Consider the following 27,473-nt stretch of genomic DNA (forward strand, 5'->3'; position numbering starts at 1 on the left):
GTAAATTTTCATAATATCACTATACTTTGTATGTACAATTTTTTTTAACGATTGTTTATCAGTTTTTAAGTACTTTCATGTATTTATTTCCCAATAAAATATGTTGTTGCAGCAATTCGTAATTTTTCCATACTAAAAATCCATATGGTACACTTGCCCCACCTGAACAAGATTTTTAAAAGCTCTCAACAAAAATAACCAAAAGTTAAATCATACTTTGTAATAGGTGCATGTCATTTGTAGGGACACTACTGATCTAGGAAAAATAGCATTTTGATAAAATGAGCCTTAAAACGAACCCTAAGCCTTATTTTGTACTTTCCAAATATTATAAGAAAACAAAGGTTTCGAAAAAAAACTTCATTAAATCTTATGCCCCGTGGCGTTTACGTCATTTTGGCGGTTATGTGGTAGTAGAATCAGCTAATTGCATTGCTAGCAACAATTCCTCATACTGGAAATAATCAAAATTGTACAAATTACGGCCGTAGGAGCGATTGTTCCTCTTGCCCCATATGGTCGTCTTGCCCCACCTTCCCCTACTACAGCCATGACGATCCAGGTAAACGCCCCATGAAACAGGTCCTCCGAGGCCTGTACGACATGGGTGTAAATGTGTTGAAAGAAGAGCTCAAAACTCTTAAGTTGAACGTGATCGAAGTCTTCAAGATGACGAGACACAACAAGGACATCAAGTATCGTGATCAACTGTACCTGGTTCATCTCGAGAGAGGATCGACAACGCCGTCTGAGCTGAAAGCAGTTCGGGCAATTTTCAACATCATCGTGACTTGGGAACGTTATCGTTCAGTGCACCGTGACGTGACACAGTGTTCGAACTGTTTGCAGTTTGGACATGGTGGAAGGAACTGTTTCATCAAGAGTCGTTGTGCAACCTGCGGAGGTGAGCACAAAACTCAAGCTTGCAACACAATCAACGAGAACATCGAAGCCAAATGCTTCAATTGCGGTGGTGACCATTCGACCAAGAATCGGAGCTGCCCAAAACGTGCTGAGTTTGTAAAAATTCGGTAGCAAGCGACGGCGGGGCACCAACCAAATCGTCGCAAAACACCACCAACTTTCACGGACGTGGATTTTCCTGCTTTGGCGTCACCTGGAGCGGGATCTGTTCGAGTGGTTCCAAATCTGCAGCCATTGCCGTTGAATCAGCGGCACACCTCCTGGCTTCAGTCAGCAACCGAGGGAAAACCAACCAGCATCAACGGATGAAGGCAGTAGTGACCTGTTTTCACCACAAGAACTTCTGAACATTTTCATCGAGATGACAACAACACTGCGTGTTTGAAAAACTCACCAGGAACAAGTAAGAACGCTTGGAGGATTTATCTTGAAATACAGTTCGTAGTTTACTCGTTTTAATGATTTTGAAGAATTCAAAGAATTTTAATTTCAGTTTTAAGTTAAGATTAGTTGTTAGAGTGTTTTATTCTTTTTACCCAAATGTATTCAACTCAATGCAAATATGTATACAATTTGAAGCAAATAAACAAATGTGACAAGTTAATAATAAAACGAAAAAATGCAACAAAGATGAAGAGCATTAAGCCATAAAACTAAGCATTTAAAAGAAATTTAATTATTATAAGAAAGTTCAATAAAGATATATTTAATTTAAAAAAAAGAAGTTATTCATCGTGATCTCGGCGTTCATAAGACGGGAAATTTGATTTGCACCCCAGCGCTGGAGATGGCCTTAGAACGCTAGGGGTTGGACATGGACACATTTTGACGCTTGATTTTCTTCTTTGGGTTTATGTGATAAACCAACACGTAAAAGAGCAGGATTTTTGGTTTTGTTTTTCACATATTCGTTTATTTTTCACTAGCGTAAACCACTTTCACAGTGCTGTTTGCCTTATTTTGAGAATCGTTTCACCGTGGATTTGCCCTTAATTGTGAAACGCTTGCATAAAACGGTTGTTTTATCATTGAACCTTTTGTTTTATTGGTTACTAGTTTGCTTTTCCCTCTGACTATGCTCAGTGTCACACTTCACTGATGTTTTTTTTTGTTTTCGACTTCTTTCCATCCCTACCAGTAGTGTTTACATGTGCTTACTTGACTATGTTTTGTTGTTTGTTGCTGTTGTTGTAAAATGTGTCCCTTTTCCACCTTTTTCTACCCGATCACATGTTTTTTCACATTTCAATCAATTAGCTATTTCTTTTCACTTCGGGTATTACACGAACAGTTAGGATACACGATTTTTTTTCTTCAAATAATAAAATCTATTCGTCTAAGCTTTTTTTTGTTTGTGGATTCTTCCAGATCTTACTTGAGACGAAGCATAGGTGCGTAATACTATTTTTGTTGACTGATGTTTCTCCCTTAAAATTCATATATTGATATTATAGTGAACGAAGAAGTGCTTTTGTGAAATAGGGGAAAAACTTATGTTGTTATCGTTGTTGTACAATATATTATCCCTTTCACGAAATAGACAGAGCTGCATAGTTTCTTTTCTTCGTTCAATAGTTAAGGTTTAGTTTAGCTTATATTTGTAGCTTAGTTTGTTAAAAAAATAACTAACTGTTGCGCTGCTTAAATGATATTGCTCATGAAATGACAATATATCTGCACAAATTAAAAGCATTTTGTCGAAACCATATCTGTTGTCAAAATGTCACAATTCCTTTTCATTATTTTTAGAACGTAATTGTTGGAGAAAAAATTACGTATATTGAAAAATAATTGTTAGGATTCGTTGACATTTTTTTCTCCTTATTGTTTTATTTTTTTTTCGCGAGCAGTAACATTACCCAACTTTTCCACACCCCCAAAAAACGTCAAATCAGTACAAACTTGCAGTCGGAATTTTTCCCCGATCGCTTCCGGAAGAGATCCGGCAGCCATTTTGTATGGGTTGACGTTAGCTGGGGGAGTCGAAAAAATGAAAACAAATCACTTCGTGCGTCAGTCAATTGTCATTTACAAGCAGAACATAACCAAACTATTCGGCATCCTCAGCAAACGTCAAATCAGTATAAATTGCTGCCGGATCTTTTTCCGGATCTCTCCCGGTAAAAGATCCGGCAGCAATTTGGTATGGTATGACGTTTGCGGAGGATATCAAAAAAAGGTAAACAAATCACTTCGTGTATCAGAGGAAATCAATTCGCGACAAAAAATTGAGGCTAGGAATTTTGACAGGTATGATTTTCATAAAGCGTTTGCCTCCTTTTCTCTCCCACAGAAAACTGGGGACAGCGTAGCTGTCAAACTGGGCGAAACTGTTAAAGTCACTCATAAAAGCTGGAGTTTTTTTTTTTATTGAAGAGGTCCAGTAAACCAAATTTCCAGTTTTTTTTTCTTTTTGGGTGTTTTTGAAACCGCATTGAGTAAGGTGAATTAAAAAAAATATCCAGAAATGAACTTGGAGTGATTTAAGTGCATTTCTGACGTCACGATTTTCACCTCTATAGCTGCTATTTCACTGCGGGAAAAATTGTTTGCCAACTTGTCAAAACACGCTTTTAACAACATCTTGTCAAACCAAACCAAACCAAGCTTCGGTGGAGCCACGGAGAAGGAAGCCGGGGAGGTACTCTACAGTCCGGCTGAGTTCGGTGGGGGACTTTCTCCGAGTACATCGGCAGGTTCAAGACCTGCAAGACCCGCTTGGACCAAGTAACCCTCGTCAGTTAAATGATCTCCAAGTATGGAATTTAAGGAGTTGTTTTTGTTTTTTTATTATATATTGTTTTTACAGATCCTTGGTCCCAACCAGGTCACATCACCTAAAAGGACCTAATAAAAATAAGTTAAGAAAAAAAAACAAAGCCAAACTTCATCAAACGTCAAATCAGTACAAATTGCTGCCGGATCTTTTTCCGGAAAAGATCCGTTCCGAAAAAGATCCGGCAGCAATTTTGTGTGGTTTGACGTTTGCGGGGAGAGTCGAAAAATTAAAACACATCTCTTAGTGCATCAGCCACTAATCAGGTTTTGAAACGAATATGAATACTTGAAGATTGTTTTGAATACCACTAAAATATGTTTGAAAAAGGTTTTTTTTTGGTTTTTTTTTCACTTCTTTCAAGATTTTACGAGGCAAACAAACAAACGCAAGATCATATCCTATTAATATGTAGCATTTAAAAACATAAAAAATAATAAAAACAACCGTTGAACTGCACTAACCTGACGGCAACTCGCCAGCGCCAGCAGCAGCTTACCTCAAGTGGGATTCTTGTCTTCCATATGCTGCTCCTTCTGTTGACCAGCAATTTCTCAGCATTTTCTCACAACACTTCGACAGGTTTCAACAAATTTAACTTTAAATTAGTTCAGAAAAAATGTCATTTCTGGTGTGTGTCTTTTTCGCTATGGCTTTCAGCAACGCAAACAACACTTTCTATTAATGTTTTAAAAGTCGAATCTTGTCCTGAAACTTCGACTCCGTCCCTAGCCTACACTTCACCTAGTCCGTAAGTCTAAACACTTTTAGCTTCACATATACATATCTTTGGCTAGAATTATACTATTCATATGTTTTCACACTTTTTCCGCGTGTCCCACCAAACGATTCTGACTAGCCGCGCCGTCGACCTTAGTCGATCTTGGACTTGAAGTACCGCTTGAATATGACCGGCACCAGCGACAGCACGGAAAAGGCCGCGAGCAGCGTGACCGAGCCCCAGCTGAACGCGTCGCTCGAGCTGGTCATTTTGTACAGCGTCTTGCCGGCCTGGATGGCAATGAAGGAGGGCGGGGCCACGCCCAGGAACGTCCCCAGTGCGAACGGGTACAGCGGCACGCCGATGACGGGCGCGACCAGGTTGATGAACCAGTTCGGCAGGAACGGCGTCATCCGCAGGAACAGCATGTAGCTGAGCAGATCTTCCCGGTGCTTGTCGACCTGGGCGGCCCAGTCGCGGGCCTTCGCCGGGAAGTAGTGCTTGACGAGGCGTCGGCCGACCAGCTGGGACAGCAGGTAGCAGAGGGTGGCGCCCAGCGCCGAGCAGAAGCAGACCAGCGCGAGGGCGACCGGGAAGTTGTACAGGAAGCCGCTGAGGATCGACAGGAACAGCGAGCCGGGAATGGCGAAGGTTTGCAGGCTGGAAAGGGAGAAGAAAGAAGAATGGTCCGTTAGGGTGAATGAAATAAATAAAAATAATAACCCTTGGATAATTTGTTTATGATTTGATTTGATGTTTTAACCAACAGGCCACCAGGATGACCTATGTAGCGGTTGCCTAGAATTACAGTGACTCAGACTTAAAGGGTGCATCTTCAAATTACTGCAGTATAAAGGGCCAAAAGGGGATTGGTGAACGCGAACAAGCAAAATCACTCACGGTGACCTCAGGGGAAGAGAATCTCCTACTGACAAAAATCTCCAATTACTCCGAAAAAAAAGTCTGACAAAGCTGAAAAATAGGGCTCGCACCCTGTTGGGGGCCAGAAGTCAGTAGATTTAGTAAATAGACAATCCTTAAGAATTGTACAATTAATAAACTATTTCTCCCTTGTGACGTAGTTCTGGTCTTCTACTATCCACATTCAGTCTCCGCCATGACAGCATACTGTTCACTGTTCTCTCCCCACTGCCACTGGTGCTCCCTCCCCGATCTCTAGCTTTGATTCTAACTACTGATTAAAAGGAAAATCATAGATGAGAAAAGGTCAATGCGGATGGAGAGCAAATCGAGCTCAGTATCCCCTCACAAAGACTAAAAGTAAGTGTGAAAAAAAGCCTTGAAAAATACACAGCAAAAAATCCGATGGTAAAATCGCATGCAAAAGCATGCACATCACCTTCGTCAAAATAAACACTTAATATTACACACTGCATGTACAATTTTTGCATACACAAAAAAAAAGTTGCAACCGACGGGATTCAACCTCAGCACACATAGTAAGGACTGGCGCCTTAGCCCACTCGGCCATCAGATAAAAAGCTCAGGGTGTAAAATCACATAAAATTGTATAAAATAATGCAATATTTATTTTACACCCAGGCCTTTTACACGCAGCTGGATTACTACTTTTTTAGCTGTGTATGCAAAAAGATAAGGAAAAAAATGAAAAATAGCATGTCAATGCGGATGGATCTATTAACACCACAAAAAGAGATAGAAGAGATAAATGGCACAGAAATCAATAAAAGAACATAGTACCAGGAACAAGAAATAGTCAATGCGGATAGAAAGAAAATTATAAATGCGAGAAAGTCAATGCGAATGAAGATGAAATTGACCCTCCCAAACATATTTCCAGAGTTTTTTTTTTTGAAAAAAGACCAATAAACTATTGTCTTCCATATGTTTATAGGATTCGCAATTCGCAATTTTCAGTGTAAGAACGGGCCTTGACCGATCTTATGCACTAGGTTCCCGACGAACACGCACTGCCCTTACACCTACATCTCACCCTTGCTCTGAGTCAGTACGAGCAGCACGCTAGAACACGCTTTGAGTGTTCGTGCCAGGCATGCACACCTTCTTTTCCGGTTACGCATTTTAACTCGGCCGGGGGGTGGTACATTACGTAGGGTTTGATGTAAGTATAAGCGCCTAACCATTTATAGTGTGCCTATCAACTTTCATTAAAGCAAAAACTGTTTTATTTTTAGTTTGAATTCAAAAACTTATTGTGATTTACTGTGTATTGTTTTCTCCTGAAATCTTCCCTATTGTTGAGTCGTGTTTATCTGTTGCTATTTCTTCTGTCGCGGTGTTTTGTTACAATATTTTGGTCCTAAGCATTTTATAAAAGTTTTTCAAAAGTACAATAGTAATATTTGTGTTTATTCTTTGACCATTCCAAAAATTGAGTAAGGGCTCGAACCTCATTTGTTTGAAGAAAAGGGTGAAGATTGAAACCAATGGACCGTGAAAGAAATAAACTATTTGAAGAATCAATAGTAAAAGAAAGATAGTAATTGATGAAGTAGATAAAGAAATTAACAACAAAATAAATCGCTGCCAAATTAAGGGAAAACAGACAGTTTGTTACAGCAGCATCAATAAGTAAATAGAGTGGAAAAACGTTGAGAAATAAGAGAATCAAGAAAATAACAGAATATAGATGGTAGATAGAGAGGCTGGATCCTATTAGAGAACGGACATCCCAAACCAAAAGCACCAATCGAAGCACAAGAACTGTCAAACGGAGGTACCAATCGAGCAAAAGACAAAGGATTTTGCTCGATAGGCACCTCCGTCTGACAGCTCCCGTGCCTCGATCGGCACTTCAGGCTTGAGATGTCCGTTCTCCAATAAGCTCCAGGCTCTCTAATGGTAGATAAAAACGGAAAGAATAGAAACCCCGTTGTGCGATGTTTCAGGTACATCCACAGCAGTTGACTCAACATACTGCGAATCAAAACAATACCGTCTACAATCACAAATTACTTCCCTTTTCCACATTGTTGCGCCCCTTTCTTTTAGCCGTCTCGACTCTGACCCGCGGTGGTCAAAGATTTACGATCCGTTTCCACAGGCCACCAGCTAGGTCATCATGAAAACCAAGCCAACGTGGAGGTAAGAAAATAGGACACTCGCAAGGAACCAGAGCTATACTGTTCTGATCAAGATAATTCGGATGATCTAACAGAACTACGGATGTAGTTAGTTACGCTCCTTCCAGGATGTTCCTTACGTGGACGTCAACCGAAGAGCGCGCAACAAGGTCAGTGCCATTGCATGCTCTTAGGTATCAATCCTTGGCCTGCGTCTTCCATATGTTTATAGGACCTAATAAAAAAAACTCTAGATTTTATCTACAAAACCTGACAGGTCATTCTCGAAGTGTGACGTTTCATTTGCAGTTGAATTGAAATTAGGGGAAATTCTCGTATGTTTGGCAGGTTAAGCACTCGCTCCTAACTCCATCCAATTGGCTGATTTTCACTATTTAAACAACTAATTTTGCAAAACTTTTGATAGAAACTTGCTTGGGATTAGGGGTGTTGAAGGTTGTTGCAAAAAGATATTGAGCAATTCTCTGAGATTTCGGTCATTCGTTTTTTTTGTATTTTTCAAATCTGGCTGAAACTTTTTTGGTGCCTTCGGTATGCCCAAAGAAGCCATTTTGCATCATTAGTTTGTCCATATAATGTTCTATACAAATTTGGCAGCTGTCCATACAAAAATGATATATGGCAATTCAAAAATCTCTATCTTTTAAAGAATTGTTTTTGATCGAATTGGTGTCTTGCGCAAAGTTGCAGGTATGGTTAAGGACTACACTGAAAAAAATGATACAAGGTATAAATTTTTTTAGTGATTTTTTATTTCACTTTTTGTCACTAAAACTTGATTTGCAAAAAAAAAACACTATATTATTTTTTTTCTAATATATTTTAGGGTACATCAAATGCCAAATTTACATAAATTTCCAGAAAGGGCAAAAAATCTTTGACCGACCGAGTTAATTGTGATTTTTTAAATCAATACTGATAAAAAAAAAACGAAATACCGGTTGCAAAAATTTTTCAACTTCATTTTTCGATGTAAAATCGAATTTGCAATCATAAAGTACTCTTGTGAAATTTTGATAGAGTGCACCGTTTTCAATTTAAAGCCATTTTTAGATGACTTTTTTTTTAAATAGTCGCAGCTATTTTTTTTTTAATTAGTGCCCATGTTTGCCCACTTTTAAATTATTATTTTTTTTTGAATGGCTGAGAAAATTCTCTATATTTTGATTTTTTGAACTTTGTTGCAACAACCTTTAGTTGCTGAGATATTGCCATGCAAAGGTTTAAACACAAGAAAATTTATGTTTTCTATTGTCGACATCTCAGCAACTAATAGGGGGATGGCGTCGCTATTTTTAGACCACGTTTTCCACTTTTTCTCATCGAAACCGACTACTTTATCGACTTTATTTTGCTGGGCGAGATAGGACGCCGTTTATTTTTAGACGATGACTCAGCACTTTTCCACTCTTGCGCTTGAAAAAACCAGGTGGCAGCACGATGTAACGCCACGTCCCTATGGTCCGATTTACAATGTAACCAGGGTTGTTAAAATATCAAAATAACAGCTCTCAGCAACTACAATTATCCCGCCTGAATATCCATGCCTCAAATACAACTGCTTTTCTCTGCCTATTGAAACTCTCAGTGCCGAACATAACCGAACACATTTTCGGGTTTACACACTCGCGATTGACATTTTCCTTTTCTCTCTCATTCCCGCTTGCACGATTATCCAACCCTCACAGCGTTTAACCATAAAAGCCGGCAAAAAACCAATTTCTGCAAGCGCAGTTTTATGGGACGTCATGCGTGGTCGGCTTCTAATAGCCATCTCGCGTTCTCTCATTGCAGTTTTCGGAGAGATTGAGAGACTCAACGGTGAGAGCACATAGTCGAGGAAAAGGGGAGGAGTGATAGAGAGAGAATGATATCGCTGGGAATCACGAGACACAAGAAGAGATCTCACAAGCTATAATGACAGCCGCTATACTGCCCCTGATCGCATAAATGTCCCATATGCATTTTCATCGATTTCGAGTTATTGTTTTAGTTTGGCTCAAAATCGTGTGCTCTTTCAAAAGAGCCTATAACATCCAGTACTTTGTTCAAGAAATCAGGAGGAAATCCAGTTTTTCGCAAAAATTTTACACGAAGCCTTATGTATGGGACAAACTTCAAATGCGTTTTTCTCAGCTTGCTGTTTTTGCATATGGGACATTTATGCGAACATGGGCAGTATACTCTCGGATATTTTTGGTGCAGAGATAATTAATTGACAGCTATTCTATCACTCATTTGCAACACTGAATGTTACCATATGAAACGTTCGTGAAATTTTCCGATCTGTTCGAAAACAATATTTTCAATATTTTTAAATCAATTCTAACTTTCAAAAGGGTGTAATATTGAATGTTTAGCCCTTTGGAAATGTTTGTCATCCAAATCGCTCGCTCTTAAATGAGTTTTCATGGGATTCCCACTTTTTCCCAACTTTTGGCCTAAAAAAATCCCAAAATAATCCAGCAGATTTTTTTAGAAATCCCGACTTTTCCAATTTCCCAGAATTAAGTGGCCACTAGGGTGATAAGAAAAGTTTAAACCCCCTGGTTTGATTCTTTAGGCAATAATAAGTATCTGTGCCAGTTTTGAGCCAAATCGGTTAAAGTTTAAGGGTCGCTTTTTTATCATTGATGTTGTTAGAGCCGTTGCTAGGCTACTAAAAGACAGTTTAGTTGTAGCGGAAAAACTGTTTATTTGAATCCGACTGGTTTGCTAGTCGGGATTGAACTGACTTGCATCAGCTGTGCAGGTCAAGGCCTGCTACATCTTCCCCTTAAGAGATGTCGTACAAATTCAGCCACCGTGGAATCCTGGACGGTCGAACGGGACGTCGTGGACCAACAGGAAGTATCGGTGTCGGCGGCTTCGGCGGCGTTACGGGCTTGTCGGCGGGTACGGCATCTTCTTCAGGCAGCACAAAGGGGTTTGTGCCGGATCCACCTTCCAATGGATCTTCGGTTCCAGGCAGGGCTGGAGGTGCGGGACTGTCTGGAACAGGGATGTCGATCTCGATGGAAGCTTCAGGTTCTTCCTGGTCGGCTAGCAGCAACGGTCGAGCTTCTTCGATCAGGATCTCCCACGGTAGACGTTGTTGGACTTGGTCAGGAACATCAGCATCGTAGCGAGGGCGTAACTGGTTGACGTGCGAACTCACGATCCTCTGTCTTCCTTCCAGGTCCAGCTGCACGATGTAGTTGACGGAACCTTTCCGTTCGACGACACGGCCGGGAATCCAGGACTTGGTGTTGCGCTGGTGGTACTCGGCGTAGACCAGGTCATCGTCCTTGAACTCGCGCTTGACGGCTCCATGCCGACGGTTGAACTGCTCGTTCTGCTTGTGGTTGATGGCGACCGGCGTGGCAGGAACAGGCTTCTTCAGCAGGTCCAGTGTGGTGCGCACGGGTCGTCCAAGGAATGCTTCAGCTGGAGACGTCATGTTCGGTGTGTTCCGGTTGGGCGTGGAACGGTACACCGACAAGAAAGTTTGCAAGTGCTCCAGTGTGGGCGAGCCTTCCCCCTCACTCAACTTCTTGAGGCCACGTTTGAGTGAGTCAACGAATCGCTCCGCTTGGCCGTTTGACTGCGGGTGGTAGGGCGCAGTGCGAAGGTGGGTGACACCATTTGCACGGCAAAACTCCTCGAACTGCCCGCTGGTGAACTGCGTTCCGTTGTCTGAGACCAGGACGTCCGGGTTGCCGTAACGGGAACAGGTCTCACGAAGCATGTCCAGGGTTGCAGTTGCGGTTATGGCACGAGTGCGGAAGATCTCGGGCCACTTGGAGTAGGCATCCACGATGACGAAGTAGTAGTAACCATCGACTGGTCCAGCGTAGTCGATGTGGACACGTTGCCACGGCCTGTCCGGGAGAGGCCACGACTCGAGGGTCGCCTTCGTCGGGGATTTCGCTGCAGCAGCGCACGGTTTGCACTGGCGAACAAACTGCACCACATCGTCGTCTACGTTCGGCCAGTAAACGTAGCTGTGGGCCAGAGACTTCATGCGGTCCATCCCTGGGTGTCCGCGATGCAGTTGGCGAATGATCCGTTTGCGGAACTTGAGGGGCACGACGATCCGATCGCCGAACATCACACAGTCGTCGACGACTTGGAGTCCATCGCGTCGAGCAAAGAACTTTCTGACGTCAGGGTCAGCAATCAGCTTGGCGCTCGCTGGCCAACCTTCGTTGAGGAAACTCACCACTTGCTGGAGAACTGGATCCTTTCGCGTTTCAGCCACGATCATCTTGTGATTGACTGGAAGGTTGCTGATTGAATCGTCGAGGATGGCTCTGGCTTCGGATTCGACGTAGACGGCGGCAATCACGTAATCCTCGTCTGGCCGGCTTTGGGATGACATCAGCCGGGAGAGAAAATCAGCGTAGCCGAAAGCCGTCGTCGAAACGTGCTGGATGTCGAAGTCGTACAGCAGGAACGTCAAGGCCCAGCGTTGAAGACGATTCGCCGTGTAGACAGGAATGCCTTTCTTCGAGCCGAATACCTTGAGCAGCGGTTGATGGTCGGTTTGCAGGAGGAAGTGGCGTCCGTACAGCATCTTGTGGAATCGCGTGACAGCGAAAACCAGGGCCAGGGCTTCCTTCTCCACTTGTCCGTAATTCATCTCCGCTGGCGTCAGTGAGCGAGAGGCGTGCGCGATGGCCTTCACCTCACCGGACGGGAATCGGTGCATGATGACGGCGCCGAGGCCGTACTTCGATGCATCTGCTGCGACAACGATCTCCTTGGACGGGTCATAGTGGGTGAGCAGCAGATCGGAAAGCAGGATGGCCTTGAACTGCTCGAACGATTTCTGGCATTCTGCGGACCAGCGCCAGGGTGCGTCCTTCTTGAGCAGATTGTCCAGGGGAGCCCGGAGCTGCTTCATCTGCTTCACGAACCGTCCGTAGTAGTTGATTGCGCCGAGGTAGGACCTCAGCTGCTGGACATCCTTCGGCGGCTGCATCTGGGCGATGGCCTCCGTCTTGGATGGGTCGGGCCGAATGCCGTCTTTGTCCACGATGTGTCCGAGGAACTTGATCTGTGGCAGGGCGAAACGGCACTTTTCGATGCGTAAGTGAAAGCCATACTCACGCACGCGCTCGAGAACAGCGCGAAGACTGCGATCGTGATCCTCTCTGGTGCGGCCAGCGATGAGGATGTCGTCCAGGTACGTCTTGACTCCAGGAATGCCGGCAACCATGCTGTTGGTGATGCGCTGGAAGGCTCCAGGCGCCGGCTTGACTCCAGGCGGCAGTCGGTTGTACTGGAACAGACCACGATGCGTGTTCACGGTGAGCAGCTTGCGCGATTCCTCTTCGACCTCGACCTGCAGGTAGGCGTCAGACAAATCGAGATGTGTGAAGAAGTGTGCGCCAGCCAGTTCCGCGAAGAGGTCGTCGGGGTGAGGCAGCGGGTGACGGTCAGATTCCAGCGCGTTGTTCAGCCCCGTCGAATAGTCACCGCAAATCCTGACGGAGACGTTGTCCGCCTTGCGCACGACGACTATCGGAGCTGCCCAGTCCGAAAATTGAACTGGCGAGATGATACCGTTGTCCTGGAGCCGCTGCAGTTCTGCGTCCACCTTCGGAAGAGCGGCGTACGCCACTGGTCGCTTCGGGCAGTAGGTTGGACGTGCGTCGGGCTTGAGGTACAGCTTCACCTGCGCTTTGGTGCATCTACCCAGCGTGCTTCGGAACACCTCCGGAAACTGCTGCTTGAGTTGCTCGATGACTTGGTCGGGGCGTTGGTGCACGGCGTTGACCAAGTTGTTGATCGGAATAGACCACAGATCGAAAAGATCCATCGTCTCGATGCCAAGGACGTTGAGTTCGGCGCTGTCCGAGATGAAGATGCGTCCACGCTTGGTGACGCCTCCGATGGTGATCTCGGTGTGGAACTCGGCGAGAAGGTTGAGGCTGCTTCCGGAAGCCGTGACAGCAGATTCGTCGGTGGGTCGAGCGGCTGGCTGTCCGATGCTGGTCCATGTTTCTTGCGAAATGATGGTGATGTCGGACGCCGAGTCGTGCTGGAGCTTGACTGCTGTGCCGTTGAGCTCGACCGGAACGAACTTACGCTTGCTTCCGATGTTGCAGACCGTGAAGATACCCTTTGACCTCACGTTCTCCTTGGGCTTCGTCTGCTTCGAGGTGGTGGGCTTGTTGCTGGAGCAATAGCCCTCTTTGTGTCCTTGTTGCTTGCATCTGGAACAGGTGTGCGAAGCGAACGGACACTCTCGAACGTAGTGGTTGTCCCCGCACTTCCAACAGGGCGTTTTCGGGGTTTTTGGTTTCCCCTGCGAGGCAGGCTTCTTCTGGTTGCGAGACACAATGTTGACGTTGCGTGCATCCTTGTTCTCCACCATCAGCGTGTCCTGCTTCAAGTTGGCCACACGGTGGCACTCTTCCACGAGGTTCTCCAGAGTCACCCTGCTTCGGACAGCAACGCCTGCTGCGCCAGCGTCGCCAGCGTCGCCGGCGGCAGCGCCTGCTGCGGCTGCTTCGACAGCTGCGGTTTCGTCGGCTTCAAGCTTGGAGATCAGTCGGGCTCGTATGTCCGCGTCCCGTGGCGATTGGAGTCCACAGACGAACCGGAGCGCTTTGAACTGGTCCGAGGAAAGCTTGGAGAGCTGGAACGCTTCACAGTGTTTATTCACCGTGGCAGCATAGGTCGTGAAGTCATCCGCGTCGTTCTTGGCGTACTGCAAGCACTGGTAACGGGCGTGGAAAACGGATTTCTGCCGGCCGAAGAGCTTCTTGAGCTTCGCGACGGTCTGCGCCAGCGTGAAATCCCGGGGATGGTTGGGAAGAACCGTGTTGGAGTACTTTTCGTGGACGGGCGTGCTGAGCTTCCGTAGAAGCAACCTCACTCGAGCGGGGTCGTCGAGGTCCTTGCCGTCCTTGGTGAAAACGTCCTCGTACCTCCCGTACCAGCCATCGAAGAAGACTCCGGCATCCGGATCGTACTGGAACTCTTGAATTCCGCTTGCCAGCGACTCGACGATCCGTTCTGCGCCGCCAGTCGGATGACCTGGGTTCTGCAACCGTTCGAGGGTCTCCTGCTGCTTGGCCAATATGTCCGTCAGCCGCAAAATCGCGTTCTTCAAGTCCGGATCGGTCATCTTGATGACTTCTTGAGGGTTTGAGAGCTTCAAGAATTTTCCGAGAAAATTTTTTCTCCTCGTCGCCAATTGTTAGAGCCGTTGCTAGGCTACTAAAAGACAGTTTAGTTGTAGCGGAAAAACTGTTTATTTGAATCCGACTGGTTTGCTAGTCGGGATTGAACTGACTTGCATCAGCTGTGCAGGTCAAGGCCTGCTACAGATGTTTATATGGAGAAAATTGCGAAAATGTATGGGGAAAACATCGCTTCAGTATTTTTGTGCCAGGTGGCGCGGGTCTCACCCAGGGGTGCCAGGTTGCCAGATAAATCTGGCATTGCCAGATTTTTTGAGCGCCAATTAGAAAAAAAATAATTTTCTATTTCTTCCTCACATTGTTTTATTGACGTATTTTTTTAATTTTGTGAAGCTATAATGTATAAAAAGTTAAAATACACAGTTTTTGAACAAAAAATTACTTATTACTTTGAGAAAAGTGGCTTGCCAGATTTTTTACTCTTCAGACCTGGTAACCCTGGTCTCACCCCAAAATTGCCCACGTGTAAGATTCTTCTAGAAAATTCAATTTCCAACAACTTTGTCGAAGGGTGCAAGCAAATCCGAGTTGTTCTGATTTTTGGTGATCTAAAAAAAAAATCTCATATTACTGCCGTTCTACGCATAATTGTCCCATGTCAGTTTTGGACGATTTTGACTTTATGACATTTTTAAGTTTAGTTTGATGTGTACTTTAAGAAAAACACATAAAATCTGGTACTTTGTTCGGAAACTCATTAAAAACAACATCAGGTCTGTTTGTCGTATCGTTAAATTTCTACGCATAACTGTCCCACCAAGTATTTTCTTACACGGAATTTTCAATCGCGTTTTTCGCAGTTGCACTTTTTTGAACATAGGACAATTATGCGTAGAACGGCAGATTACTTCCCATATTATATTACCCCTACATCAATCTTGCACTTGGGCAAATTTGGGCGAGCATTATTCCCATATAAACATCAACGATAAAAAGCGACCCCTAAACCTTAACCGATTTGGCTCTAAGCTGGCACAGTTTCTTATTATTGACTAAAGAATCGAGCCAATGAATGTCGCCCTAATGTAAAATCAAGCATAAAACAAGTACTTACAAAATGTACACCAGGATGACTCCAAACATCACCTCCAGATAGTACAGATCTTTGTACCGGTCCAGCACCCTGCCCAGCTGCTTCGCATCCTCGATATCGAACGGAACCTTGATGTACTGCTTTTCCGACCTACAATGAAAAAATACACACATCATTCAGCAGCTGCACGTGACCGGTTGCGCGACAACTCACTCCTCCAGCCTCGGGAACATGGCGTACACGTAGATCATCGCAAACAGGCTGGTGAAGAAGATCGCGGCCAGGATGATGAGCGACTGCCGGGCGGACCGTTCCTCTTCTTCCTTGTCGGCGGCTTGGGCAACCTTTCCGTTGGCGGGTTTGCTGTGGTTGTTGGTACCATTGTTGAGATTATTGTTGGCCGTGTACCGCAGCTGACCGTTGGACGTCGGAGTGGACATTGTTGAAGGAGCCTGCTTGCCGTTGCCGAGCAAATGCGCCTTGAGGTCACGCTCGCTGGACGCTGTGAGGAGTAGGAGGGAGAGAGAGGAGGCAATCAATCAGCAGTCTATTAATCTTCCTGGCACGCAAACAAGAGGGGTTTCCGTCAACAAAGAGGGTATAAAGTGTGAGCGAGCAGTGCACAACGGAGAAACGCAGATAAGGCTTGACGTAGGAATCCCAGCAACGGAATACAATTAGCACGAGGAAGTCAGCGCAGAATCAGCTGATGGTGTGATCGTCAATCTGAATCAGTCTACATTTTAAAGATCGTTAAATCAAATCACATAAAGAAACCTGTCCTAGTGAAGTTCCTAAAAATTGTTTACCTCAATTCAGATTCAGTCTATTCTGCGACTTTATATCGAAACCACGATAAACTTTTAATTTAACTAACAACTTTGCTAACACACTTTATTGTGCTGTGGTTGTTGGTTCAGGTGGCATTGGAACGAAATACCACGTACCAACCGAACACATTTGCAAAACTCACGCGCGCTGTAGAGGTAGAACTTACGTGGTCGTTCGAGCGCCTCCACGGCGGGGTTCACGTATGACGATCAATAATAATGCGATATTGCTGGCGGAGTGGGCTGTTGTCGCAAGTTGGTTTTCTGTTGATTTTTTTTCAAGTTGATTTTCTGGGATTAAAACAATTGGCCGGGATTCGAACCCCAGGGTTGTTACGGGAAAGTCGAAAAAAAAATCCGCGCCAAATCCGCACAAAATCCGCGTCATATAAAAAAAATCGCGACCTACATTCAAGAAATGTTATTTGCAAAGAAAAAAACTAATACAGAAAGTATTTGATAGAATAAAAAATGAAACTTGTTTTATGTTTGAAAGAATGAAAGCAAAAAATACCTCAAAAGATATCAAGACAAGTGTCACAAAAAAAAAATCTTTTTCAAATCAGAGGGACACTTCAATTACTTTGACCAATATAAACAAAATAGAAAATTATAAACCAATATAAACAAAATTGAAAAATCTAATAAATGAAATTTAACTTCAAAAATATAAGCTCAAAAAAACCCAAATCTATAATTTTAATATGATTAAATTTAAAATTTCGAAATTCTAAAAATTCAAAATCTATGAATTTTAATACAGATTGAATTCCGAATTCCTCACTAAAATTCCATTCCGAAGAATGAAGAATTTAAGAATTTAAGAATTGAAGAATTGAAGAATTGAAGAATTTAAGAATTTAAGAATTTAAGAATTGAAGAATGGAAGATTTGAAGAATTGAAGAATTGAAGAATTGAAGAATTGAAGAATTGAAGGATTGAAGAATTGAAGAATTGAAGAATTGAAGAATTGAAGAATTGAAGAATTTAAGAATTTAAGAATTTAAGAATTTAAGAATTTAAGAATTTAAGAATTTAAGAATTTAAGAATTTAAGAATTCAAGAATTTAAGAATTTAAGAATTGAAGAATGGAAGATTTGAAGAATTGAAGAATTGAAGAATTTAAGAATTGAAGAATTTAAGAATTGAAGAATTTAAGAATTTAAGAATTTAAGAATTTAAGAATTTAAGAATTTAAGAATTTAAGAATTTAAGAATTTAAGAATTTAAGAATTTAAGAATTCAAGAATTTAAGAATTTAAGAATTTAAGAATTTAAGAATTTAAGAATTCAAGAATTTAAGAATTTAAGAATTTAAGAATTTAAGAATTTAAGAATTTAAGAATTTAAGAATTTAAGAATTTAAGAATTTAAGAATTTAAGAATTTAAGAATTTAAGAATTTAAGAATTTCGTTTTTGTTTTCGTTTTACGGAGCAAGGTGGGGGACGCGGCCTCAAGTCAATCCAAGTCCGGTTTCTTGTGGAAAAAAGGGTAGTGGCCGAACTAGTATTGCATACAAAATGAACACCACCGAAAGATATAGGGGATCGGGAGGGGGAAGGTGAAAGAAAATTAGTGTAGGTGTGAGTGGTAAGAACTTGGATTGATTGAACGGCTACGTTTATCTAAATTTAAAACCTAATAAAGGAACTCTAAAGCAGTTATTCAAAAAAAAAAGAAAAGCAAAACACTATTATGCATTCCAACTCTAAATGGAATCAAAAAATCGCACTGGAAAACGAAAGATAAAATAACTTGTTTATGGAATACAAATCTCGATGTTAAAACCTCTAAACGGGGTCCTCGTCCTGTCACGTCCGTCAGTAGTCTTGTCGTACATTACACCTAGAAGCATTTCTGCCAAAACCTTAACTAAACTATCTGAAATAACTTTAATCTTAAATCCCCAAAATTTTTAGTTACAAAGCCAAACATTCCTTTATGTTACCTTTAAACCTGTCTTGCCGCTTCCAAAACCAATAAACATAAATGAACAGTTCCAGGCGTCGACGTGAACAGTGTTTAACAGTGTGGCGTCGTGAATGAGAAAATAGACGACCATTTCGTGCCTTCCATTTCATTAGGGCATATAACTCTTGTAAACAAGAGTGTAACCCTCTCACACTATATGAAAACTATCATTTAAGTGAAAGGGACACACTATCCTGCTCACAAAACCCATGCGCCCTTTTGAAATGTTAGGCTCCATTTGATCGTCAAAACTCCAGTAGATCCTCGATTTGCAACAATGGTCGATACAACCATAATCCGAGAACCGTTAGTTCAACAGATTAACGAATTTTGTCCGATATCATTTCATTATTGATTGATCGAGACGCTATGGCAACTTTGACAAATCAGAACAGTACTCAACATTAATGAAAATTAACGATTCTGGCTGTATTACTTGCCCCGCTGACTGCCTAATGTAATTCTGATAATTGTTATCTTTAATCTAATTCCTAAAATTACTAAATGTAAAATCTTCAAAGACCCTATTTTAATTTTAATTTGGAATTCGAATGAGAAACTTTTTTTTTTGAAAACTAAGTCCTAACCTAACTCCCACATTCGATAGGGGAAAAGTCACATATGTAGCGGTTTGTTGTACATTTGTGATATTTCCACTATCGGAGAACCTCTTGGTCTCGACGCCAGCTTAACTCACCAGCAGTCGCGTTAGTATTCATTGTACACACGTTGTAAGGACATTTTAAGAGTGCCCAAAATACGCGACTTCTAGATGGTTAAGCCAAAAGACATCGATAAGCCTTGGTGCTACGGCAAAGCGGCTTCTCTTCAGCATGGAACGATATCCATTGTGTTAATAAAATGGAAGTTTTAACAGTATTTGGAACAATACAATTAAACCCTCAATTTCATTACCATGACGGAACTATCCATGCCCCTTGACAAAATGAGTACTATAACGATCTATATAATACTCCCCTGGCAAGGCCCAAGGAGTTTAGTTTTAGTCAACTATTTAAGGAAAAATATGCATCAAAATTACTTTTTTTATAATTTTTATGTTTACAGTGGTTTTTGACACGTTTTCTTTGGTCTTTTTCAGATATACATGTGTTTAAAAGTCTGTTAGGTGTTTATGCTGTTTTAAGCCAAATCTGTTAACAACTTTTTTTGTTTACAATGAAAAGTTAGCAAATGCTCTCTTTTATTCTTTATGTCTATCATTAGACCCACACCATGCATCAAAACGTCAAATATCGGTTAAATTTGGCATAAAAATAACAGTTTTCCTATTGTGGACCCGGAAAAGGGGGTCCATAACTGGTACAAAACACGTTTGTTTCAAATGGCTATTTTTCTGCATAAAAGCAAATTATTGATGAAACAAATAGTCAGAATTGATAAGAAGACTTCAGATTTCATTGTTTTGTACAAAGGGTTATGAAATAGTGCTTAAAATATTGAAAAATTGTGAAAAATGCTCGTCGGCTCTACTAGGGGGTCCACTAATGGTTAAAATGTCCTATTCCTCTGTGATAGGGGCTTAAAACGGCAAAAGTCCACTCAAACCATGTCGATTGTGACATAAAACCACAACACTTCCAGCATGATACACGCTCACACGAACCAGTCAGGTATGAACGTGTGCGAGAGAGAGGCAGAAGAGCTTTGTTTAGCAGCACCACATGACGTGTTGTGTTTTACACCCCGTGCTGAATGATTTGGCTTTGGTGGTGTGTTTGTTGTTGATAGTGCCGTTCACTGATTTAGAACTTTGGACTGCGTAGTATGAAGCTTAACTTTTTAAAGAGACACTTGAGCTATGGCTATATGACGCATATTGATTTCCATTCAATATTCAAATGTACTACTGACCTTGGTCATCACTTTGTAATCTTTGCCGCAACTTTATTTTTATCAACCTGTGGCATCCATAATTAAGGTTATCGTCGTGACACGTGCATTACTGTCCCCATTTATTGATTGGACATGAGTAAGATTGCTTTATGGGTAAAATTCGTACCTCCGACGATTGAAACCCTACTCCTGAATATCTCTTACTATCGGAGGTTTCTTAGTCAATTCGATAGCATCATTCAAAAACCGGTTTATTTAGCAAAGCAAAGCTCCACGGAACCAGAGAGAAGGAAGCGCAAAACGCGGGCCCAAACATGACCTTGAAAGCCGTATCAGTTTCCGGTTTGTGCTTCCAGACAAGAATCGGCAAACCTCGAAGAACCCGGGGGAAGCCTTTTCACTTTCACTTTGGGGTAGGTCCGTCGCCAGCAGCTTGTTTTGCAAGGCAAGTTTTAAGCGCGCTCAATGCCATGCAGAAGCAGAAGTGCGTTGAGAGACTGTGTGACTGTTGCGACGTTGCGGTCATTGACCGTTGGAATATTGGTCTCGTCAGCCAGTCTTGCCAGGTGTCGTTAAACCGCCGAGGTGTCGACGCAATCGGCGCTTTAATAGCCATACTCTGAGAGTGTCGTTTATTTTTGCCAGCAATCGAAAGTAAGCTTTCTTCCATTAATTCTATTTTTACAAAACATGTATAGTTTGTCAAACTGGTGGTTCCCATTCACCTCGAACGCTAACGATGACCGCGCTAATGAAACGAACCGTGCCCCGGGGGGAAGTTTCAACACCAGGTTTTTTCTTCTAGTTAGCCGCCGGCGAAGATCGCAATAAAAACAAACACGAGACGAAACACGACGAGATGTGGACGGGCGAAAAACGGTTCAATTATAATTATTAGCTGAAAGTGAAACTGAAGGCATTTGCCGACCAGACCAAACTGGCTTAGCTCAGCTGCAAATCTATCCGTGATGGCCTTTGGGGCGGGCGCTATTGGTAATTCATTCTATGGAATTTGTGGCATTGTAGAGTTCTGCAATGTTTTGGTGCAAATTGCTATCGATTGCTCAACAAAACAAACCCCGAAGTACGATAAATGTCCCTATATTGGACATAGTATTCAACACAAGTGGCAGAAATAGTTTGATTTTATCGATTTCAGAACAATTCCTCGTGAGAACATTAATACGTAGAACCACTATCAAGGAACTCCAATGTTTGCAAAATAATGACATTTGATTAGTTTTTTATAGTGACAGGTTTTTTGCGAGTTGTTTTCCTGATTTCTGTTTCCTTTACAACCAACTTTATTTGTATCCATTGTGATAAATGCCTTATAGGGGAGTTTGGGGTAATATGGACAGTGGGGGTAATTTGGACACCCCTTTAAAAATCACCTTTTCTTCGGATATAAAGCGAAAACGGCAATTCAAGTGATAAGGCTAGTACTAGTAATGGCCTAGGAGTATGGACAAACTAAAAAAGTTGGAATAGGTTATGTAGTTTTGGTATAATATATAAAAGTTTCCAAAGGCCGGTTGGCACTGCCTTAAGTTCTAATTTTTGAGGGTTGGGAAATAAGGTTTTTCAGGAATTATATTGCAAAAAAGTGGACAATTTTTGTTTAAGAGGGTTGTTTGAACGATGCCTGAGGTATGTACGTATAAATATTGTGCATTTTATCCATTTTTATCATCAAAAATTGCCATTTTTGATAAAACATGCTATGGGGGTAATTTGGACATAGCTTGTGGGGTAATTTGGACATACCTGAAAGTCTACCTGTCAGGCAAACAAAAAGTATCTTTCATGGTTGGTTGAGTTTTTAAATGGATTTAGATAAATTTAGAGGGATTTAAAATGTCAGATCGGAATGTGAGCAATAAGATCTTTCAAAAAACCCCTATTTTTTAATTTAGATAAAAAAATTTCAATATTTGAATGGATGAAAATCTGATTAATGCACATTGGGCGTTCAACTAGACTCTTATGTTTTTAATTAATTTCTTTGAAATTTCTAATTTCTATGCTGGTTTTCAATAATATCTAAATTTGAAGGGCTACGGAATGTAAAACTAAAAAAAATAATGGTTTCAGGTTAATAAGTTCTATATAAAGATTGATTTAGATAAATCTAAACGATACCTTAATCACTAAAAGCTAAACTTGTGCCTAATCCAGAATCAATGTTCTAATCAAAATTGATAAATGATTTAATTATGTAACTACACTGAACTATTTGTTTTCTTCCTTTTGAATTATAGTTCTATCACAAAATCATGATTCAAAACTCTGATAAAATATTGTGAGCAAAAAAAACTTAAAAACATAGAGCAATCACAAAACCAGGTTGAAGGTTAAAAATCATGCTCAAAACATCAAATGTTAAACTTATTCATCCACATGTGTCCAAATTACCCCACAAAAGGTGTCCATATTACCCCACAAGGCATGTCCAAATTACCCCACAAGGCATGTCCAAATTACCCCACAAGACATGTCCAAATTACCCCATAGGGGTGTTCATATTACCCCCACACAAAAATGTGGGGGTAATTTGGACACCTTTTAATTTTTGCGATAAAAATGAGTTTTTCATCAAAATTTATCGAAATGAATGAAATTTTTCCATCGAATATGATATCTGTTATCCTCTGGTTTCATTCACATTCCTTTAAAATATCCATACAGCCCGTGGCAGAGCAATTTCCTTAGGGTGTCCAAATTACCCCACACTCCCCTACACAGCTGAAAGGATCCCCCAAAACTCTGTACTGCACTTACAAAACTACTGTTAGTCGATAAACTAAAGAAATAAACTGAATTGACCCTACAAGGGGAACCACACCAGAACTTGATCTGAGAACTTGTCAAAATCCGTACCCACCCTAATGGATATGGACTACACTGAAAAAAAATATACACGATAAAAAAAATTATACACGGTAAAAACATTTTTGGTGATTTTTTTTAAACTTTTTGTCACTAAAACTTGAATTGCAAAAAACACTATTTTTAATATTTTTTTTATTTTTTGATGGGTCTCGTGGCGCAGGGGTAGCGGCTTCGGCTGCCGATCCCGATGATGCTATGAGACGCGGGTTCGATTCCCGCCTTATCCACTGAGCTTCTATCGGATGGTGAAGTAAAACGTCGGTCCCGGTTTCTCCTGTCTCGTCAGAGGCGCTGGAGCAGAAATCCCACGTTAGAGGAAGGCCATGCCCCGGGGGGCGTAGTGCCAATAGTTTCGTTTTTTTATTTTTTGATATGTTTTAGAGGACATCAAATGCCAATTTTTCAGAAATTTCCAGGTTGTGCAAAAAAAAAAATTGACCGAATTATGAATTTTTAAATCAATACTGATTTAAAAAAAAAATCGAAATGTTGGACGCAAAAATGTTTCAACTTCATTTTTCGATGTAAAATTTTAATTTGCAATCAAAAAGTACTTAAGTGAAATTTTGATAAGAGGCACCGTTTTCAAGTTAAGGCCATTTTTAGGTAACTTTTTTGAAAATAGTCGCAGATTTTCATTTTTTAATTTAATGCACATGTTTGCCTACTTTTGAAAAAAAAATATTTTTGAAAAGTGGATTTTTTTCCATATTTTGCTTTTCTGAACTTTGTTGATACGATCCTTAGTTGCCTTGCTAAAGGTTAAAAACAAGAAAATTGATGTTTTCTAAGTCTCACCCAAACAACCCACCATTTTCTAATGTCGATATCTCAGCAACTAATGGTTCGATTTACAATGTTAAAATATGAAACATTCGTGAAATTTTCCAATCTTTTCAAAAAAAATATCTTCAAAAATTTTAAATCAAGACTAACACATCAAAAGGGCGTAATATTGAATTGTGAATTTTCTCAGCTTTTCAAAAAATTTTTTTTTCAGAAGTGGGCAAATATGTGCACTATTTTTAAAAAATCAATAACTGCGACTATTTTGAAAAAAGTTACATAAAAATGGCTGTAACTTGAAAACGGTGCAATTTATCAAAATTTCACTGAAGTACTTTTTGATTGCAAATTCAATTTTACATCGAAAAATGAAATTGAAAAAAATGCGACCATATTTCGATTTTTTGAAAAAAATTGTGATGATTCTAAAAATTATAACTCGGTCAAAGATTTTTTGCCCATTCTGGAAATTTCTGAAAAGTTGGGATTTGATGACATATCAAAAAAACAAAAAAAATAATAATAGTGTTTTTTTTTTTCAAATCAAGTTTTAGTGACAAAAAGTGAAATTAAAAATTACCAAAAAAAAAAATTACCTTGTATCATTTTTTTCAGTGTAGCCTTCAACTTTGCCCAAGACACCAAATCGATCAAAAAATTCCTTCAAAAGATACAGATTTTTGAATTTTCACATATCATTTTTGTGTGGACAGCTGCCAAATTTGTAAGGGAAATTAGTTGAACGAACTAATGATGCAAAATGACTTCTTTGGGCATACCGAAGGCACTAAAAACAAAAAAAAAATCCACGTGGTTTATGGATGGGCTCATAGATTTTAAAGGGAAATGTAGGGCATGCGTATTCTGATTTATTGAACTGCGTTTTTTAATATTCGACTAGTATAGCAAAAAAATTGGCAGTGCGTGGCCGAATGGTTACGCTGTCCGTTTTGTAAGCGGATGATTCTGGGTTCGATTCCCATCTGCTGCAACCTTCCATCGGATGAGGAAGTAAAATGTCGGTCCCGGCCTTGGTTGTTAGGCCGTTAACAAGGGAATGATGGAACGAGAGGAAACACAAATCCGCATACATAATTTCAAGATTGTTCAGGTGTAAACCGAAAACGCGATAAAAACTAAAGTGGACGAATAATGCTCTTAACTTCTTGTCAGTGTACAGGACGTTGTGCTATTTAATCATTTTCTGGCGTATATTTAATTTTGCAGCCTTTTATTTTATTTTTCAAATTTTCTTTTCTTGATGTGTGTGCACCTACGTCGAAGACCAAGATTGTTTAATTTTTACTCTGGTCTGACAGATTTGGTCTGACAGCTATATCATGGATTTTGGTCTGGTCTATTCGAGGGATAGGAAACAGCACTCTCCTGGAAATCGATCGAAAAATTCATTCAAAAGATACAGATTTTCGAATATTTATGTACCGTTTTTTTAAAAGAAGGTCCCCACAACTGTGGGCCAAATAAAAAAAAATACAAATAGAATCCATTTCCGGAATTTTGCAAGAATTGCTCTTTTAGGAAAAAATGGCTTCTTTTGACAAAGGGACAATGTTACATTCAAATAAAAAAATACAAATACAAAGTCAATTTGCAAATGTAGAGAATTATTCAGAACATAAAATTCTGAAAAAAATAAGACAGCCTGAAATCTAAGAGAAGACATTAAAAAAACTGTCAAAAATGTGTTTGAATTCGAAATTTATTTCTTATTTAATTTTCTAACTTTCGACCATTTGTCTTTTCGACCTTTTGATTGAAGTTCTGATAATCCGATTAAAAAATGTGAGCACTAAATCACTTGATTGTAATTTATTCAACTTGTTGAGGTCCAGTTCCAGCAAGCGGCCCATCGATAGTTGGATAATTGCCTTTCAAATTAGCATAAAAGTTAAGCAAAGTTGCAGCGTCAAAATTCTTAACGACAATAAGAAAATACTTTCCAAGAGAACACATTTTGTTATATGTATTTCTAGATTATTAACTTTTTCAAAACCATCAATGCGTTATGTACATAAGACCTTTTGAAAAAGTAAGCGAGATTTAATCGATTAATCATAATGAATCAAGGCCTTGAAACCTCCGCGTATTAATTACTGAAAAAACAGTAAAATTTAAAGATTTTGCAGTATTCATTGGTGTTTAACGATTTTTGCGACACACGCACGCATGACACGGTCCGGCAGCGTTGTTTTAAATTTAGAAACGCCGGCCACTCGTTGATATCGGATCGCGTGTTTTCATCTCTTATGTAATCTAATCGTATGATTGTCTTGTCTTTTTTTAAGCAACTGACCAGACATCTTGGAGGTTCACAACAGCTGATTTCCCTCTTGGGAAAGGAAGCAGAACAGATTCATGGAAATCTAATCTTATCTTAGATTAAGGTAGCAAGCAAGAAACTTCCGCTAGACACACCTGACCACGTTTCACCCCACGAGGCCTTCCAACGAGGACAGGGCCAATTAGTCTGCCACTTCTAATTACCATCGCATACAACACACACACACACACACACAATTACCAACTAATCTGAAACCAGGTTAATGCAACGTTTCCCATCGTAAAAAAAGCTCTTCAACTCCGACTTACCTTCCCCAAAGGCCACAAAGTGGTTGGCCGTCTCGACGGTGTCCATGTCCCCGAGTTTCGATTCCACGCAAAAATCCTGTGGCGTGATCTCCCGAGTTCCGTTGCGCGCGAGGGTGGAACCAGAGTCTCTTGCCTCTTTGTCCCCCAGCAGCAGCGGGTGCGACGCAAAAAAGAGCAGAACCCGCGCTCTCAGCAGCAACGGCGGCGCCGCGCGATATCGTACGATATTTTGTTGTTTTGCTTCCCGCGGACCGCGGCCTCTTGCCCCGCGTCCTCACCGTGAGGGGGGAAGTCCCTCCTCTGTGTTATTGATTCAGCAAGAGGTATGTCGCGTGAGGTTTTTTTTTCGCCTTCAGCTCTTTGTTCGGGAGTTCGAACTGCTGCAACTCTTCGCTGGTTCTGGGTCTTAAAGGTCACGGAATCTACGCGGTTCGCCAAATTCCTTTTCCCTTACTGGGAATCACCACAAACTTAGTGATGTGGTGGCCACTAAACCAAGCAGGCTGCGCGAAACAGAACGAAACAACACTGTAGAAGCAGGATGTTGTAATCTGCTGTAATGATGGCACACACGCACGCCTTCTTTTTTCCTCCACCCTCAAACGAGCCAGGAGACGCGATTACGCGATAAGTGAATCGTTTTTCAAGAAGCAGCGACCAACCAATATGGTTTCGAAACACTGCGTGCACTTTTGTGGGTTTTGTCAAAACTGAAACAAAAAAAAAGACTGTCGAAACGGTGCGCGACCGGACCGAACCGTGCAGAAAAATCGACTGACTGCGAAAAGGC

General features: G+C 41.2%; 1 protein-coding gene across 2 annotated transcripts; it reads right to left on the reverse strand.

The window, feature by feature from the left end:
• Positions 1–1,815: 1,815 nt before the first annotated feature.
• LOC6049038 (transmembrane protein 41 homolog) lies at positions 1,816–27,466 on the reverse strand. Of its 2 annotated transcripts, none has more exons than XM_038255253.1 (4): positions 26,684–27,466; positions 15,947–16,235; positions 15,755–15,883; positions 1,816–5,081 (listed from the first exon to the last, which is right to left on the reverse strand). In XM_038255253.1, exons 1-4 carry the CDS (start codon positions 26,727–26,729, stop codon positions 4,574–4,576), a joined length of 972 nt encoding a protein of 323 aa, XP_038111181.1. In that variant the 5' UTR covers positions 26,730–27,466; the 3' UTR covers positions 1,816–4,573. The 2 variants fall into 2 exon arrangements, with proteins under 2 accessions (XP_038111181.1, XP_001865866.1); XM_001865831.2 differs by lacking the exon at positions 26,684–27,466 and adding an exon at positions 16,543–16,665.
• Positions 27,467–27,473: the final 7 nt, after the last annotated feature.

The sequence above is a fragment of the Culex quinquefasciatus genome, chromosome 1, assembly GCF_015732765.1.
Source record: "Culex quinquefasciatus strain JHB chromosome 1, VPISU_Cqui_1.0_pri_paternal, whole genome shotgun sequence".
Lineage (NCBI taxonomy): Eukaryota > Metazoa > Arthropoda > Insecta > Diptera > Culicidae > Culex > Culex quinquefasciatus.